The sequence below is a fragment of the Dipodomys merriami genome, unplaced genomic scaffold, assembly GCF_024711535.1.
Source record: "Dipodomys merriami isolate MVZ:Mamm:240054 unplaced genomic scaffold, mDipMer1.0.p SCAF_34, whole genome shotgun sequence".
In the NCBI taxonomy this organism is placed as follows: Eukaryota; Metazoa; Chordata; class Mammalia; order Rodentia; family Heteromyidae; genus Dipodomys; species Dipodomys merriami.
The window spans coordinates 6,354,868-6,369,282 of record NW_027204937.1 but is presented as its reverse complement, the minus strand read 5'-3'; the positions used below and the strand labels follow the sequence as shown (position 1 = coordinate 6,369,282).

The 14,415-nt window shown below is 40.1% G+C and overlaps 1 protein-coding gene across 5 annotated transcripts in view; it reads right to left on the bottom strand.

The window, feature by feature from the left end:
• Window positions 1-14,415, bottom strand: part of Nfia (nuclear factor I A) — a 379,923-nt gene that overhangs the window by 71,396 nt on the left and 294,112 nt on the right. For 3 of the 5 annotated variants that reach the window (XM_069987173.1, XM_069987172.1, XM_069987171.1), the window contains exons 7-8: window positions 10,838-10,966; window positions 8,609-8,662 (exon numbers count right to left, since the gene is read on the bottom strand). In XM_069987173.1, coding sequence (XP_069843274.1) covers window positions 8,609-8,662; window positions 10,838-10,966 — 183 coding nt within the window. The remainder of the gene's footprint in view (window positions 1-8,608; window positions 8,663-10,837; window positions 10,967-14,415) is intronic. The other 2 variants (XM_069987175.1, XM_069987174.1) reach the window with 1 other exon arrangement.

Sequence of the window (14,415 nt, the reverse complement as noted above, 5' to 3'; positions counted from 1 at the left end):
CAAAAGAGTGTAGAATGAAGGATGTGAGATCATTCCAAGGGAACAGGAAAAAACAAAAACAAAAACAAAAAAAACAACCAACAGAACACTGATAAAAGGACCAGGAAAGAGTAAGAGAAAATGTATTTATGGTTGTTCACTGATAATTGAACACTTGGTTACACAAGGCATTTCACTTCCTCTTATTCATGTTTCCCAGTTTTGTATAGGTGGAAAAAGAATGGTTGATGTAAGGTAAACGATTTGCAAAGCTTAAACACATCCCATGTGGCTGGGCAGCACCTGAATTCTATTCTGGCTGACTCTGCTGCCAGAAATACCTCTTTTTTTGTATTTCCTGCTCCCATTTAGACTGCTATTACTATTATTTAAATTAGTTGTTTTATTTTTTCAGAAGACAAATGGCCTACTTCCTTGTGTTGTATTTTGGTCATCGGCCCTTACCGTCCAAGTAGAATGTGGCAACTCTAAAAGATATTCCATATGTATTCTACACACATGGAAAAGGAATTGGTTGGGGATGAGGGAGCTACTGATATTTACTATGAAGAAATGGCAAATGACAAGTGTAACTTTTTCTGTGGAAATACAATTTTTAAAGAACACCTGTGTGCCTGCGTATGATTAAACACACCAGTTTCCACAATGCAAAAGTTACAGGCTGGAATGGTGACTATCTTAATCTTGGGATCACAGGACAGGATGGATTCCCATTTCTGATATTATATGTACCCCTTTCCCTACATGAACACTAACTAAGCTCAGAACACATAAACACCATTGAAGCTACAGCTCCATGCTACCGTAATCCACTTAAATTTAACATGATTTATGATTCTGTCAATAGGGGAGTATCACAGTCCAGAGCTGAAGCTTAAAGGTGAGCTTTATATTTAAAACTGCAAGTTTGCCGGGGGGGGGGGGGGGTGAGGGGGAAGGACAGAGAGAGAGACAGACACAGAAAGAGAGAGGGAGAGAGGAAGAGAGAGCTGCTATGCAAGTTCAATCTTGAGTTTTTATTTCACCTTGAAAACTGAAAAGCAAATAAAGTCTAAACATGGAATTCACATTAGATTATGCTCAACCAGCAAGAAAGAACTATTAGAAACTTCTCTGACTATGCAAGTTTCCTTATCCAAAAGTCCAAGTGCAGGATTATCAGAAGTGGCATTGGGAAGGGGGTATCTAGGGGTAACCACTGGCCTCCACATGCAAGCACATGTGGGTGTATGGTGTGTGTGTGTGCGTGTGTGTGTGTGTGTGTGTGTGCACGCACGTGCGTGTATGTGTGTTTATGTGTGGGACTGAGGGACAGGAGAATCTGAGGAGAAGCAGCTTTCTTTGTCAGGATGAGCAGGAATGTTGGCCACTGGGCTAATCCATTCACCTTAGCATTCCCTCCTACCCTATTCCCAGGGGGCTTTTGCCTCTTGAAGAGATTAAGGAGCCAAGTAGTCTCCCTCCTGTCTTCCCTAGGACAACATATTAGCATGATTCCACTACAGAGGAGCTCTCTTTAGAAGTTTGCTGCTGGGGATGAGAAATTAACCCAGCAGGGTGTCCCACACATCTATCTTCGTACAAATTATTAGTGTAATAGAGCTTTTAGTTATGCATTTATCTGGTAATTATTGAACAGTTACACAAAACCAAGCTGAGTAGTCATGGCCCTTTATGAGGTTCGCTCGGTGGGTGGCCTTATAGTTAATTTAGGATGGTTCTCCACCAGGCAGTTCACTTGCAGACAAATTAGCCAAACAGCCTTCTCCTTTAAATATTTTCCATGTCACAGTGAAACTCTTTACAATACAATAAAGGTACAGTTTTAATTACACGCTTCCTGACTTTTGTTTAGTTGTAGTTTTAAAACATTTGCTGGCACTGTTTTTTTCCTTTGGCTGGGCAGTAATAGCTGGTTGTAAGTATCTGGCTAATGAATTTAATAATTTCCTGAACGGAGACTAAAAGAGCCTTTGCTAAAATGCTGCATTTCCTCTTTACTGTCCAGTTACCTCCAATCCCACAGATGCTGTTTCCCATTAAGTTGGGCACTGCGTTTGCATTTACCTTCACCCTCTGCCCAAGCCCTCTGCCTTCTCTTTTCCATGTTTCTCAGAGGTGGGAATGCTAGGTTCTATGTCTGCATTTGAAAATCACTTCTGGATTCTCCTACTGGAGAAAGACCATGCAATATTTGCCCAAATGCTGTTCTCTGATAATAAACCAACACCTCACATCTGTCTGTCTGTTGGCAGACTGTTTTAGCACCTTGCCGGCAACAGATACTTAATTACTTCTCATTTTCTCTAGATGATTCAATTGCACTAAAACAGGAGAGACAAATTAGACATTCTACAACTAAGTTAAATGCTTTCCTAAGCAGCAAGGAAATTTGCAGGTAAGATAGGAGAATGTTGGAAAAACCTACCACCTGGGGGCTATGCCAAAGGCCAGATGCCATGGTTATGGTAATGGTAAAGGATCAGGGCAAGTTCCTCTTTGAGGGCTCATAGTTGGAGACACAATAACCTACATAAGTCTTCTGTAACAAGTGACCAAAAACTTTGAGTTCATTTCGCTTAATACTAATCAAAGTAGAAGCTGTGAAATAAAAACAAACAAGTACCAAAGGCACAAATATCAAACACTTCAACATGCTAGGAATTTCCAGATGTAGGCCCAAATACATGTACTTGAATATTTGATATTCAAGAGAAGGAGATAGAAGAACTCCATTTTCTTAAAAACATTCTTTCTGCTTCAATCAAATCTATGCATTGATTGATTTATCCAGCAAACTATTGAATGTTTTTGTTTTGTTTTGTTTTGCTTTTTAGTGCTAGTTCTGGGGCTTGAACTCAGGGCCTATGCTTCTTTTGCTCAAGGCTAGCACTCTACCACTTGAGCTAGAACTCCACTCCAATTCTAGCTTTTTGGGGGGGAGTAAATTATTAGAGATCAGAGTCTCATAGACTTTCCTGCTCTGGCTGGCTTTAAACTGCGATTCTCAGATCTCAGCCTCCTAAGTAGCTATTACAAGTGTGAGCCCCTGGTGTCCTTGAGTGCTTTCTTTATGCGAGGAAAGGTGGCAAAGGAGTTGAGGGACGGCAATAATGATATAGTCCTTGCTATCTAATGAGGACTGTAGCCTTCTATATATTACCTCTTCTTTCCTGCTGCTGTTACTATCCCTGTGTTATTAGGAATCCACACCCTCAGCTATGCCTGGTGACCTCTACTTCCTGGAAGGTGATCTTAATGCTCATAATTCTCTGCAGTATATTTTTCTTGGCCAAACTAGGAGATATTGTTAACTTCAGACCCTCAGAGGTTCCATCATTAAGAGCAGGATCTCTGTTTGGGCCAGGAGGATCATGGATTTAGAGAGGTTTACAGAGCATATAAACTGCTGACTATCTCTCCAAACAGAAACCAGCATGACTCTTTGAGAGCTGCACAATAAATCTTTCATTTATATGACCATTGTTTTAGTATATATTATGCATATTTTCAGAATCAGGACAATTTTACTTCTAAACTCTCTCTCTGTATCTGTCTCTGTCTCTCTGTGTGTGTATACTAATGAAGATGTGGGGATGTTTTCACTTTTTATATATTAATTCCTCAGTTCCAATAGCATGACTTGTTTTCAGTTACTCTGTTTTTCCATATGACAAACAGAAGCTAATCATGGGCTGGGAAGGTGGCTCAGTGGTAGAGCACTTGCCTTGCATGCCTGAGGCCCTGGGTTCGATTCCTCAGCACCACATAAGGAAAAAGAAAAAAGCCGGAAGTGGTGCTGTGGCTCAAGTGGTAGAGTGCTAGCCTTGAGCTGAAGAGCTGAGGGACAGCGCCCAGGCCCAGAGTTCAGGCCCCATGACTGGACCCCAAAAAAACCCCAAAAAACAAAAAAATGAAGCTTGTCAAAAAAAAAAAAGTGAAGTTTGTCAACATGAACTCCAACAATGGGAACGAGGTTTTTATAATGCACTGTTTGCAGTTATTTCTTTTTCTTTGTTTCTCTTTGGTTTATGCCCTGTTATCACTGTTTTTGATTTCTGTACCCTTTGTCTTGTATATACTTTTATCTCATTTGCAGAAGGGAAGAGGAATCACAGAAGCAGGCAGGACAAAAGGTGAACCAATGCAAAAGTGATACTCACTAGATATTATGTTGGAAATGAACTTTACAACTGTGGGTGGAGGGGGGAGGGGATAAGGGAGGAAGAAAGCGAAAATGAGGGAGGTGGTAACACTGTTCAAAAAGAAATGTACTCATTACCTTACTTAGGTAACAGTAATCCCTCTGTATATTACCTTTACAAAAAAGAGTGTGAAAACAAACTGTTTTAGTAAATGCAACTTATTTCTTCCAGTGGGGTAGAAAAAGGTAAGAACTCCTGAAAATAAGGAAAAAACACTGAGCTGGAGATTTGAATACTGATCTTAGAGCCAGCCAGCTCAGATGTCTCATCTGTAAGAGTCATGTGAGATATGTAGACCTGCTAGCCCAGATAGATCCCCTCGATTTACAGATTTATGAAATCCTAATTCTATAGAAACTAACAGTATTCCCAGCTACATTTACCATTTTAGACTTTTGGGACTTTCTTGCAGCTAGAAGGGACCATGTATCATGGTAATAGCATGTCTTGGATGTAAGTTTATCTCATTTGCAGAAGGGAAGAGGAATCACAGAAGCAGGCATGCAGATGTAAGGCAAGTGTCTAATAGTCATACTGTAAAAACAAAACAAAACAAAAAGAAACCCTCAACAATCCATTAAAACCTAGCTCTCTTGGTCTATTTTGTGTCCCTATAACAAAATACCTAAGACAGAGTCTTTTTATAAAGAAAGTAAGTTTAATTGATTCTATTTTCTTGTTGGTCCAAGAGTATGGTTCTAGCATGCTGGTGAGGGCCCTTGGGTTGTGTTACAACATGGCAGAACAAAAAGAAAGGAAAAAAGCTATGTGCAGAAGGGGCATGTGTGTGAGCAAGGAAGCACAGAACAGGGGAGAACCATGTTCACACTCTTTACAACAATGCACTCTCTTGAATTAATCCACTCCTACCCAGCCTGTTACACTGCTAGGAGACAGCATTTATCCCTTCATGAGAGTGCAGCCACCACCAGCTTATTATCTTGCAGTCAGTCCTTCCACTTACAGGTTCTGTGACTTCCACACTGCCAAATCATGTCTAAAACCACAGCAATTAATGAGAGAAGGAATTTCCATCCATAAGGGAATTTTGGTACTACCATAACAGCTGTGGGTCCTATATGGGACACATGTAACTCTTAAGTTTTTCAAGTCACAGTTTAATGCACCTTTTCTCATGCTTGCAGCCAAACATGTTCTTATCTAACAAACAGGGTGCATTAGACCAGATGATATTCTAAACACAGTTGTTTCAATTTTGCTTCCCAATGCATGTAAGTCAGGCTAACTCTCTAAAGGCAGTTACTTTATACAGTTTGGAATACTTAACTAAAATTATTATCCTTCATTATCTTCTTGGTTTTGAAAACATAAAAGCCAGAAATACACTTCAAGAAGGCTTGCATTTGTCTTGAAAAGACAAAGGTTGTTTTTTTTTTATCCAATGAATCATGAATGTGATAAATTGTGATGGTTACAACTGTGTGCAATGGTAAAAGAGTCTTCAAAGCCCAGTATTTCAGCTAAAAGTGACCAATAAAAGTAATGTATAAATGCCTTTGCTGAAATAGCTTCATCCCACTCTCAGGATATCCCAACACAGTTTAATGCCTTTACTTAATTCTAACCACACAGAGGAACAGGTGGCAAAGTACCATCCCCATGGTACAGATGGCCAAACTGAGGCCATGAGGTTAAGTGATTTATCAAAGCCACAAAGAAAGCCACTATCAAAGAGGGGATTAGATTTGAAACCGCACGCCTCTACGTTTACAATGCAAACAGGAAAGTGGTCATCAAGTGAGACCAACCATCACTTAACTATCAAAGCCTTACTTAGATCGTCTTGTGCAATCTTCTTTTGATGAAAGGCTGTGGTCCCTCCGCCCCTCAAATCTGGAACATTCCTGATGAAGAAGTACTGCAGAAACTACATCATGCTTATCACTTTTGACTCTTCTGAAGCAATGAGAACCCGTGTGTGTGTGTGTGTGTGTGTGTGTGTGTGTGCGCGCGCACGCATGCGCATGTGCGTGCATGCGAGAGACAGAGAGAGACAGACAGAGACAGAGACAGAGAGACAGACAGACAGAGACAGAGAGACAGACAGAGACAGAGACTATCTTCTATGGGTGCCTTTAAATGCAACTTGGCTGCTTTTTATTTATCCAACCCATAAAACTCTCTGGATGAGGCACAACAAAGATTCAAAATGTCCAAGAAATCATTGTTTCTAGAAATTTCCCTCCAGGAGGGTGTACAGACATGAGCATTAAACAAGAAAGTGAGGCAAAGTGTTGAGTAGATATGTGAATACCAAACATTGCAAGGGATTAGGAGGGTGAGGGAAGAGCAGGCTGGATACAGCTAAAGGGGCTTCAAGTTGAAAATCGCACAAGTTGAGCATCCCTAATTGAAAGTCCCACATCTAAAATGCCCCAAAGTCCTAGAACTTCTGAACATTGATATGGACACTATGTTGGGATATCCTGATCTCATGTGATACGAGTTGCAGCCACAACTCAGCTCATTGAAAACATGCGTATGTGAAATAGAAACGAATTTCACTTAGAGTTGTGTTCCACCCTAAGGTATCTCATTGGGTATATGCAAATATTCCAAGTCTGAAACCTTTCTTGCTGTCAGCATATACTCAGCTATTGTTGAGCTAGTCTTGGGCCTGGGTAAAATGATGACAGGGGAACATAGTAGAGACAAATAAGATTTTCAAAACCTGTAGGACAATGGATTACTTAATTTTTTTTACCACCCACATGTCTAGTTTACTTTCTGACTCTGTACAAAAAAATGATTTCATTTACTCTTGCCCTAATCCAGTTCTTCTGAGGGTGAAATTATGACCTCCAATTGATAGATACAGAACCTCTAGTTCAGAAAGGCAAAGCAACATGATGTAGTAGCACTGGTTCAAACACTAGTCCATTTGACCCACAGAGTGTTCATAATTTTTGTGTCCTCAAAAGTGATACATTCAATCCTAAATCTCAATGTGAAGGTAGGGGAAGTAGAGCCGTTGAGTGGTGACCAGCTCATGAGGCTGGAGCCCTTATAGATGCCATTAGTGCTCTCTTTTTGTGAGGGCGCTCTGTGGTGGGAGCTAGTTAGCCCTTCTGCCAGGTGAAGAGACGGTGGAAAGACAGGTACGGGCCTAATCTGTCAGCACCTTGAGTGCAGACTGGCAAGCTTCTAGCACTGTGAGAAACAGTTTTCTGTTGTTTATAAGCCACATGGTCTGTGGTATTCTGCTGTATCAGCCCACAGAGCCTAAGACAACCATTATGCTATACTGCCTCCCTTCAAGGGTCCTTGTTTTCTTCCTTTGCTTTACAATCTTTAGATAGAAAGATTTCCTTTGTAAATAGTACCCAACAAATCCCTAAATACAGTTTACTTTTTTTTTTTTTTTTTTTGCCAGTTGTGGGGCCTGAACTCTTCCCTCAGCTCTTCAGCTCAAGGCTAGCTCCTACTACTGGAGCCACAGTGCCACTTCCAGCTTTTTCTGCCTATGTGGTGCTGAGGAATCGAACCCAGGGCCTCATGTATACGAGGCAAGCACTCTACCACTGAGCCACCTTCCCAGCCCTACAGTTTACTTTTACAGCCCAAAATAGTGGTGTATGTGAGTGTGTGTGTGTGTGTGTGTGTGTGTGTGTGTGTGTGTGTGTGTGTGCGTGCGCGCACGCGCTTTGGTATAGCTACTTTGAAACCAACCTCACCTCTATCTTCTGCATTGAGATGTGCTATGCAGTTACTGCTTACTGATTGTTGTTTGTCTGGTCATGGCATTCCCTTGAGAAATTTAGGGAAGGCAGCAGAAATCCTACAATCTGGTCCCAACCAGGTCCTCCCAGGCAAGAGTGTGCAAGAGTGAACACGAGTGTTCTAAGCAGACACAGAACCCTACCCTGTGCCCTGGGAACCTGCTTTCTAAAGGACATGCCTTGTGCTCTTCCTTAAGGTGCCCTTATACAATTTGATTTTTCTGAATGCTCTGATTTACCATGTCTGTTTTGGTCACTCTGCATGGTGAAAATGCAGCATTGGATGAACTCTCACTTAGGCACACATGCTATTTTTATTCTACAGCATCTCTCTCACACTCTCCCTCTGTAAATTTCAATTCATTTTCTTAAAACACCAAGTCTTAGCCCCAGAGGGATATCATTGCAGGTACGAGCTTTCCTACCGGTTAAGAGAAGAATGAAAGGCAGCAAAAGTACCCATCAACAAGTGCTTCTTAGATAACAAGAGGCTGAATCCCAACCTTCTAAAAACACTTAGCCAAAGGGATGGAGGCCAAGCCTCATGGTTAGCCTATCTCAACTCTGATTCTTACCACAAAGATGCAACTGACGAGTGTCATCACCACAACTCCATGCCCTTCACCAGACCACTAAAGGGTGGGGTGCAGTGAGAATGGGTACCTGAGCAGACATTCCAGAAAGGAGAACCGAGGATGCTGGGAACCATCTTGAATTCTGGTGAAAACAAAGAATCTTTGGTATTCCATAATTCTTAGACTAAGCAACTTTTTCTTTTCCTGATACATGATTATATAAATATGACTATGAATAGGAGATCAAAGCTTATCGTGCTGTGGGCTAAGGAATTCCACTATGGTCTAACCCAGCACAGACCATTTTAGCAAATTTGCTTAGTTGTCTAGCATGAGAATGAAGAAGCTCCCAATCATAAACCTCCAGTCAATGCTAAATAGTCCCCATCATTTCCAGAAGTACATTTTTTAAACCAAGACAGAGTGAGCACTTGGAATTTATTAAGTGATAATATATACATATTGCTTTGTTCTTTACTGTTTCAAGGAGTTGCCAGAACAATTGCTTTATTGTAGTTTCTGTAGAAGAATGTAAGATTGGAAGGAAAAGTTCATTCACCAGAGAAGTATCTCTATTGTACTGGAAAGGACTAGAAAAGACCACATGATACATGGAAAGGCAAAGGCAGCAATCCTGCTCTTCTAATTCCTGGTATATTCTGCCCAGTCTGAATTTCCTTGAATTATGATGGATCTTTTTCCTTTGCTTGGAATTACCTCTGTTCATTTAAGCATCTTTTAGATTTGACTTCAATGTTATCTACACTGTTAAGTCTCCTTAGTGTAAATAATAGCCTATTCCACACTATCTTTTTTAAGTGTTTATTTTCTTGTGTCTCTTTTGCCCAAAATTTCATGCTATATGAGAGACCACTGATCTCCAGTGTTTGTAATAGTGATGGCATATACTCAATAAATATCTGTTGAATGAATGGATAAACGAATGGGCCCTCCATGCTGTTTTCCTTGGAGTCCTGCAGAAATGTTTGCTTTTAACACTCACTGGGCATTTAAAATATTTAATCTGATCATAAAAAGTGAGAACACATACCTTAAATTCCAAGACCATAAATACTCTGAGTGAAAAGGTTTTATATCTCTGCTTCTCCATTATAGTTTAGATGTTTGATGAATGTTAATGAGATAACATCATACTACTACTCTATTTAAATATGGCTATCCAGATACGTATTTTCAAGTTTATATATATATATATATATATGTATATATGGTAAGCATCTGAGATTATACTACTTACACACATGTGAAATAATAAGAGATCCTGACAAAGTTCTAATAATGAGCACAAGATATTTAAAGACAAAGCAGTAAGTTTTATAGCTGTTAATCCAAAAACGGCTTCACATGGAAGAGTTCAAAATGGATAGCCCTCTCAACTGCTGGATTTCCCTGAGATGCACACAGAGCATTCACAAAGAGGTTCAGATTTGTGGGCCTAACATTGAGATTAATGTAAGAAATATCCATTTGCTCAGGCGTATGTCAAAGTAGACAAGAGACCATAACTTTCTAGGATACTTTATGATACCAGCTGGTAGATCACAGACCTACCTAAACAAAAATCCGATGGAAGAATGAAAACGTGGTTACAATTATTCATCCTCCTACTGTGGGAGTTTCATAAACAAACTAATAAATATTTTCATCTTGCAATAAGATCAAGTTAAGTGATTTGCTGACATTCTCTTGAGGTTTAAGGCTTGTCTTTAATGTGAAATACAAATCGTATTTTGTGTGGACACATTTTAATAATAAACTTAAAAGCACACGAGACTATACTAATGAAAACACTGCAATGAAAACCAGACAAACTATCTACCACTTCAAAAGCAGTGAATGAAGACTGCTCGTCAACACCCTGATGCAAACAACCTCAGCACAAAATGCCACATATTAAAATCAGGTTTTGTAGACTGAGAATCAATGAGAATGAGAGAATGAAAACAAATCAAGGTTATTATTTAAAATCAGGTAACTGACCACATGAAAATATATTATTTGCTTAACACACACACACAGACACTCACACACACAGTCCCCCCCCCCCCAACTTATTCCACTGGCAAAAAAACCCAAAAGAAAACAACTAGTCTACTGTCTTTTTACCTGAAGAAAGGAATAAGAATTTGATGCCAAGGCCCTTTGGTTCCTAACATCCCAAGAGTGCTCTCAAAGATCAGACACTGGATCATTCACTGCCCTCACAATCATTCTTGGTTGCCTCTCATCTTGCTATTCTGGCTTCAAGGTCATGGATGCAATCACAACAACCAAGGTTCTCTGCGGAACCACTCACCTCTGGGTCCTGTGATGACGGGTCGGTGATGCTGTGTGAAGGCCGTTCCCAGAGAGGATGTCTGCGAAGGGGAGGGACTGCTGAAACCAGACTTCTCCGACTTCTTCAGTGTGGTTGGCGATGGCATTCCTGGTAAGAAGCAGTGATAGGTCAGTATACTAACTCAGGGAACAACAGCTTGTGTAACTTAAAGGACAATGCTGAAAGAATTGAAGAAATTAAAAAAGGAAACCCACTGGTGAATAGAAAATTTGTTTCAGGTTGTTTTGAATTTTGTCATGGGAACAAACAGGTGACATAATGATCTTTGATAAATGGGTCTATAATTGATTTTAATTTGCTACATCACAGTCTGTTTGGGGGTTATTGATCTTCTCCAGATTGTTTTCTCTATCTTGGATTGTAAGACACACTTCCCCCTACCTCCCCACCCCCGCCCCAAGAAAAAGTTCAGTGTGTTAAAGATTTGATAACCAGAATGGAGCTATTAGGCAGTGGTAGACCTCTAAAGATTGAGGTCTAGTAGGATTTCCTTAGGGGTGTGCTCTTGCAGGGGAGATTAGGGGGCTTGGTCCTTTCTTTTAGTTATGTTTTGTTTCCTGGCCATGAGGTAAGCAGTTTTACTCTGCTACATATTCCCTGCTTTTACTATACTCCACCATAGTCCCTGCCACTAGCACCCACCGGGAACTTAAGAGTAACAGGGCCCACCCAATCACAGAATAGAATCTCTAAAGCTAACTTTGATAGTAATTTCGCGTATACATTGATTACCTCAGTTACTTGTTACAGAAGTTATACAACTAACATGGGTTTCAACTTCTGAGGTGTTCCCAAAATTTGCTGCATGTATTTCCCAGTCCCTTAGAGAGAAGGCTTCTTAAGTACACAGAAACCTACATAACCATCCTCCTGTACTGTCAGAGCCTTCTTGAGCACCCAAACACTTCTCCACATTTAATACTTTCTCTCCCTCCCTCCCTCCCTCCCTTCCTCCCTCCCTCCCTCCCTCCCTCCCTTCCTCCCTCCCTCCCTCCCTCCCTCCTTCTTTTCCTCCCTTTCTTCTTTCTTTCTTTCTTTTTTTCTTGTCCTGGGGCTTGAACTCTGAGCCTGTGTTGTTCCTGAACTCTTGCTCAAGGCTAGCACTCTACCACTTGAGCCACAGCACCATATCTGGCTATTTCTGTGACTAATTGGAGATAATAGTCTCATGGACTTTCCTGCCTAGGCTGGTTTTGGACTTGAATGCTGAGATTTCAGCCTCCTGAGTAGTTAGAATTACAGGCATGAGCCACTGGCACCTAGCAATTTTTTCATTTTTTAATCTTTTAGTTATAATTACTTTTGCTGTTGGTAGTGGGTTTTGAACTCAGAGCCTGGTATTCTCAATCTGCCTTTTCACTGGTGCTCTACCACTTGAGCCACATCTCTACTTCTGGCTTTTTTCGGATTAACTGAAGATTAAGAGTCTCTTGGATTTGTTTGCCCAGGCTGGCTTTGAACCTCAATCTTCAGATCTCAGCCTCCTGAGAGTAAGGATTATAGACATGAACCACTGGTGTCTGGCTAGTTTTCCACATTTTAAAACACCTAGCTCTTAAAACACAAAGATGCCCTCAACGCTGACAACTCAGTTGTTCTCTCAATGGATTATTTATAATAGAAAATGCCCAACAGTTAGGGGCAGGTTCAATAAATATGACATACACTCTACAAATAATACTATAAAGGACTATTAGCATGTGAAGAAATACTTAAAATGTTGATTGAAAAACAAATTACAACATATGATGTTTTAAATACATCAATCATGGGATGTGTGACATAATCTTAGCAGGTATTTCTATGCACTGAGAAAGAATTGGAAGGAAATATACATAAGCTACAACCAGTTCTCTCTGTTGGATTTGGGTGGTTTTTACTGCCTTCTTTTTTGCTTACTTGTCTCTTCTATGATGAACATGTATTACCTTTATGTTATGAAGACAATATCAAAGCTTGTTTTTAAAAATAGCATAGTTATTGTAGTATCTAAGGAGTTCACAGTATTTCCAACTGGGGGAGTGGCTCATGAAATAGAGTGCCTACCTAGCAAACACATTTCCAGGCTAGGAAATGCTTTGGAGAGAAAAAGAAAGACAATTCAGTCCCTTTGCAATTACTGAATTTGTGATGCTGTCAGCAACCACGCTGACATACACAACTGGAGGCATCTATCAGTTTGGTGGGGTGCCAATTAAAACAATAAAAATCTGGACATAAACCAAAAGGAAATGACTCCTCCATATCACAGGACAAATCAGGGTTCTCCTAAGTTTCTAGTACAAAATTGGTCCACTGATATCAAAAGACCCAAATTTCATTTTATTTATACATATCTATCATGTTTTCTGGCTAGGACCTCAGAATTTTTTGAATGCATTATTACTAAGCACTTGCTAGCTAGTATCATGTACTATGTCAAGAACTTTATAGGTATAGATCTATCCAGATTGTTTGGCAATATCTAAATATGTCCTTTTTCTGTTCTTTTCTTTTTTCTCTCTGTGTTCCTCTCTCTTTTCTTTCTTCCTTTCCTTCCCTTGGCCTTGCACTTCACTTTCCTTTCTTTTATGCTAGTACTGGGGCTTGAACTCATGCTTTCACTTGGCTTTTTTTTGTTGTTGCTGTTAAAGCTTGGTGCTATACCACTCAAGCCACTTTGGGCTTTCTGCTGGTTAACTGAAGGTAACAGTCTCTCATATTTGTCTGCCTAGGATGCCGAGGCTGGCTTCAAACCATGATCTCAGATCTCAGCCTCCTGAGTTGCTAGTGGTACAAGTGTCAGCCCCCAGTGTTCAGCTGTCCTTGTTATTTCTGGTCACAGATATTCTTAGTGCAGTTCTGCAACGTGACTTTTTAGTGTGCCTAAACTCCAAAGATCTATAAAAACACAGACAATGTCTACATTTCTATGTTCAAGAGACTGATCAAAGGGCCTGAAATACACCAAGTGCCCCACCCAAACATTTAAACTCTGTGAGTAAATCTCAACTTTATCTTTGACTTTACGAATCAATGCGGTGACATAGCATAACATAGGGGGCTTTCACCCCAAGAAAGAAGAAATCAATTGAAAAGTGGTAAGGACATTTGAATGGTTAGACATAAGTACCCAATATAGACTGGAGTGTGACTTCATTCTAACTGGACATATCCGGATCTGATCTGTTCTAGATCAATATCTATGTGATTAAAAACAGTCTTCACGCTAAGTGGCTTTAGGTGTATGTGTGTTGAAAAGATAACCAGCTGTGCCATATAAGTGTTCTAACATTGGTAGGATATATTGAAGTTTAGGATGAACATTCACTGCAAATAACATAACCTAAGGTATGGTCATGTAATTATAGTAGGGAAGAACTGGATAGTAAAAATAAGAGGAATATAAAGCTATTGAAATGTTCACCAGCCTCCCAGCATTCAAAGCTCTTTTGCCCAAACCAATTTTTCAGCTGCCAACCATCCATTTACTTAACTTCAAATGCCTGAATTTGGTGTCATGATAGAGATATAAAAATAGAAAATGAAAAATGTCA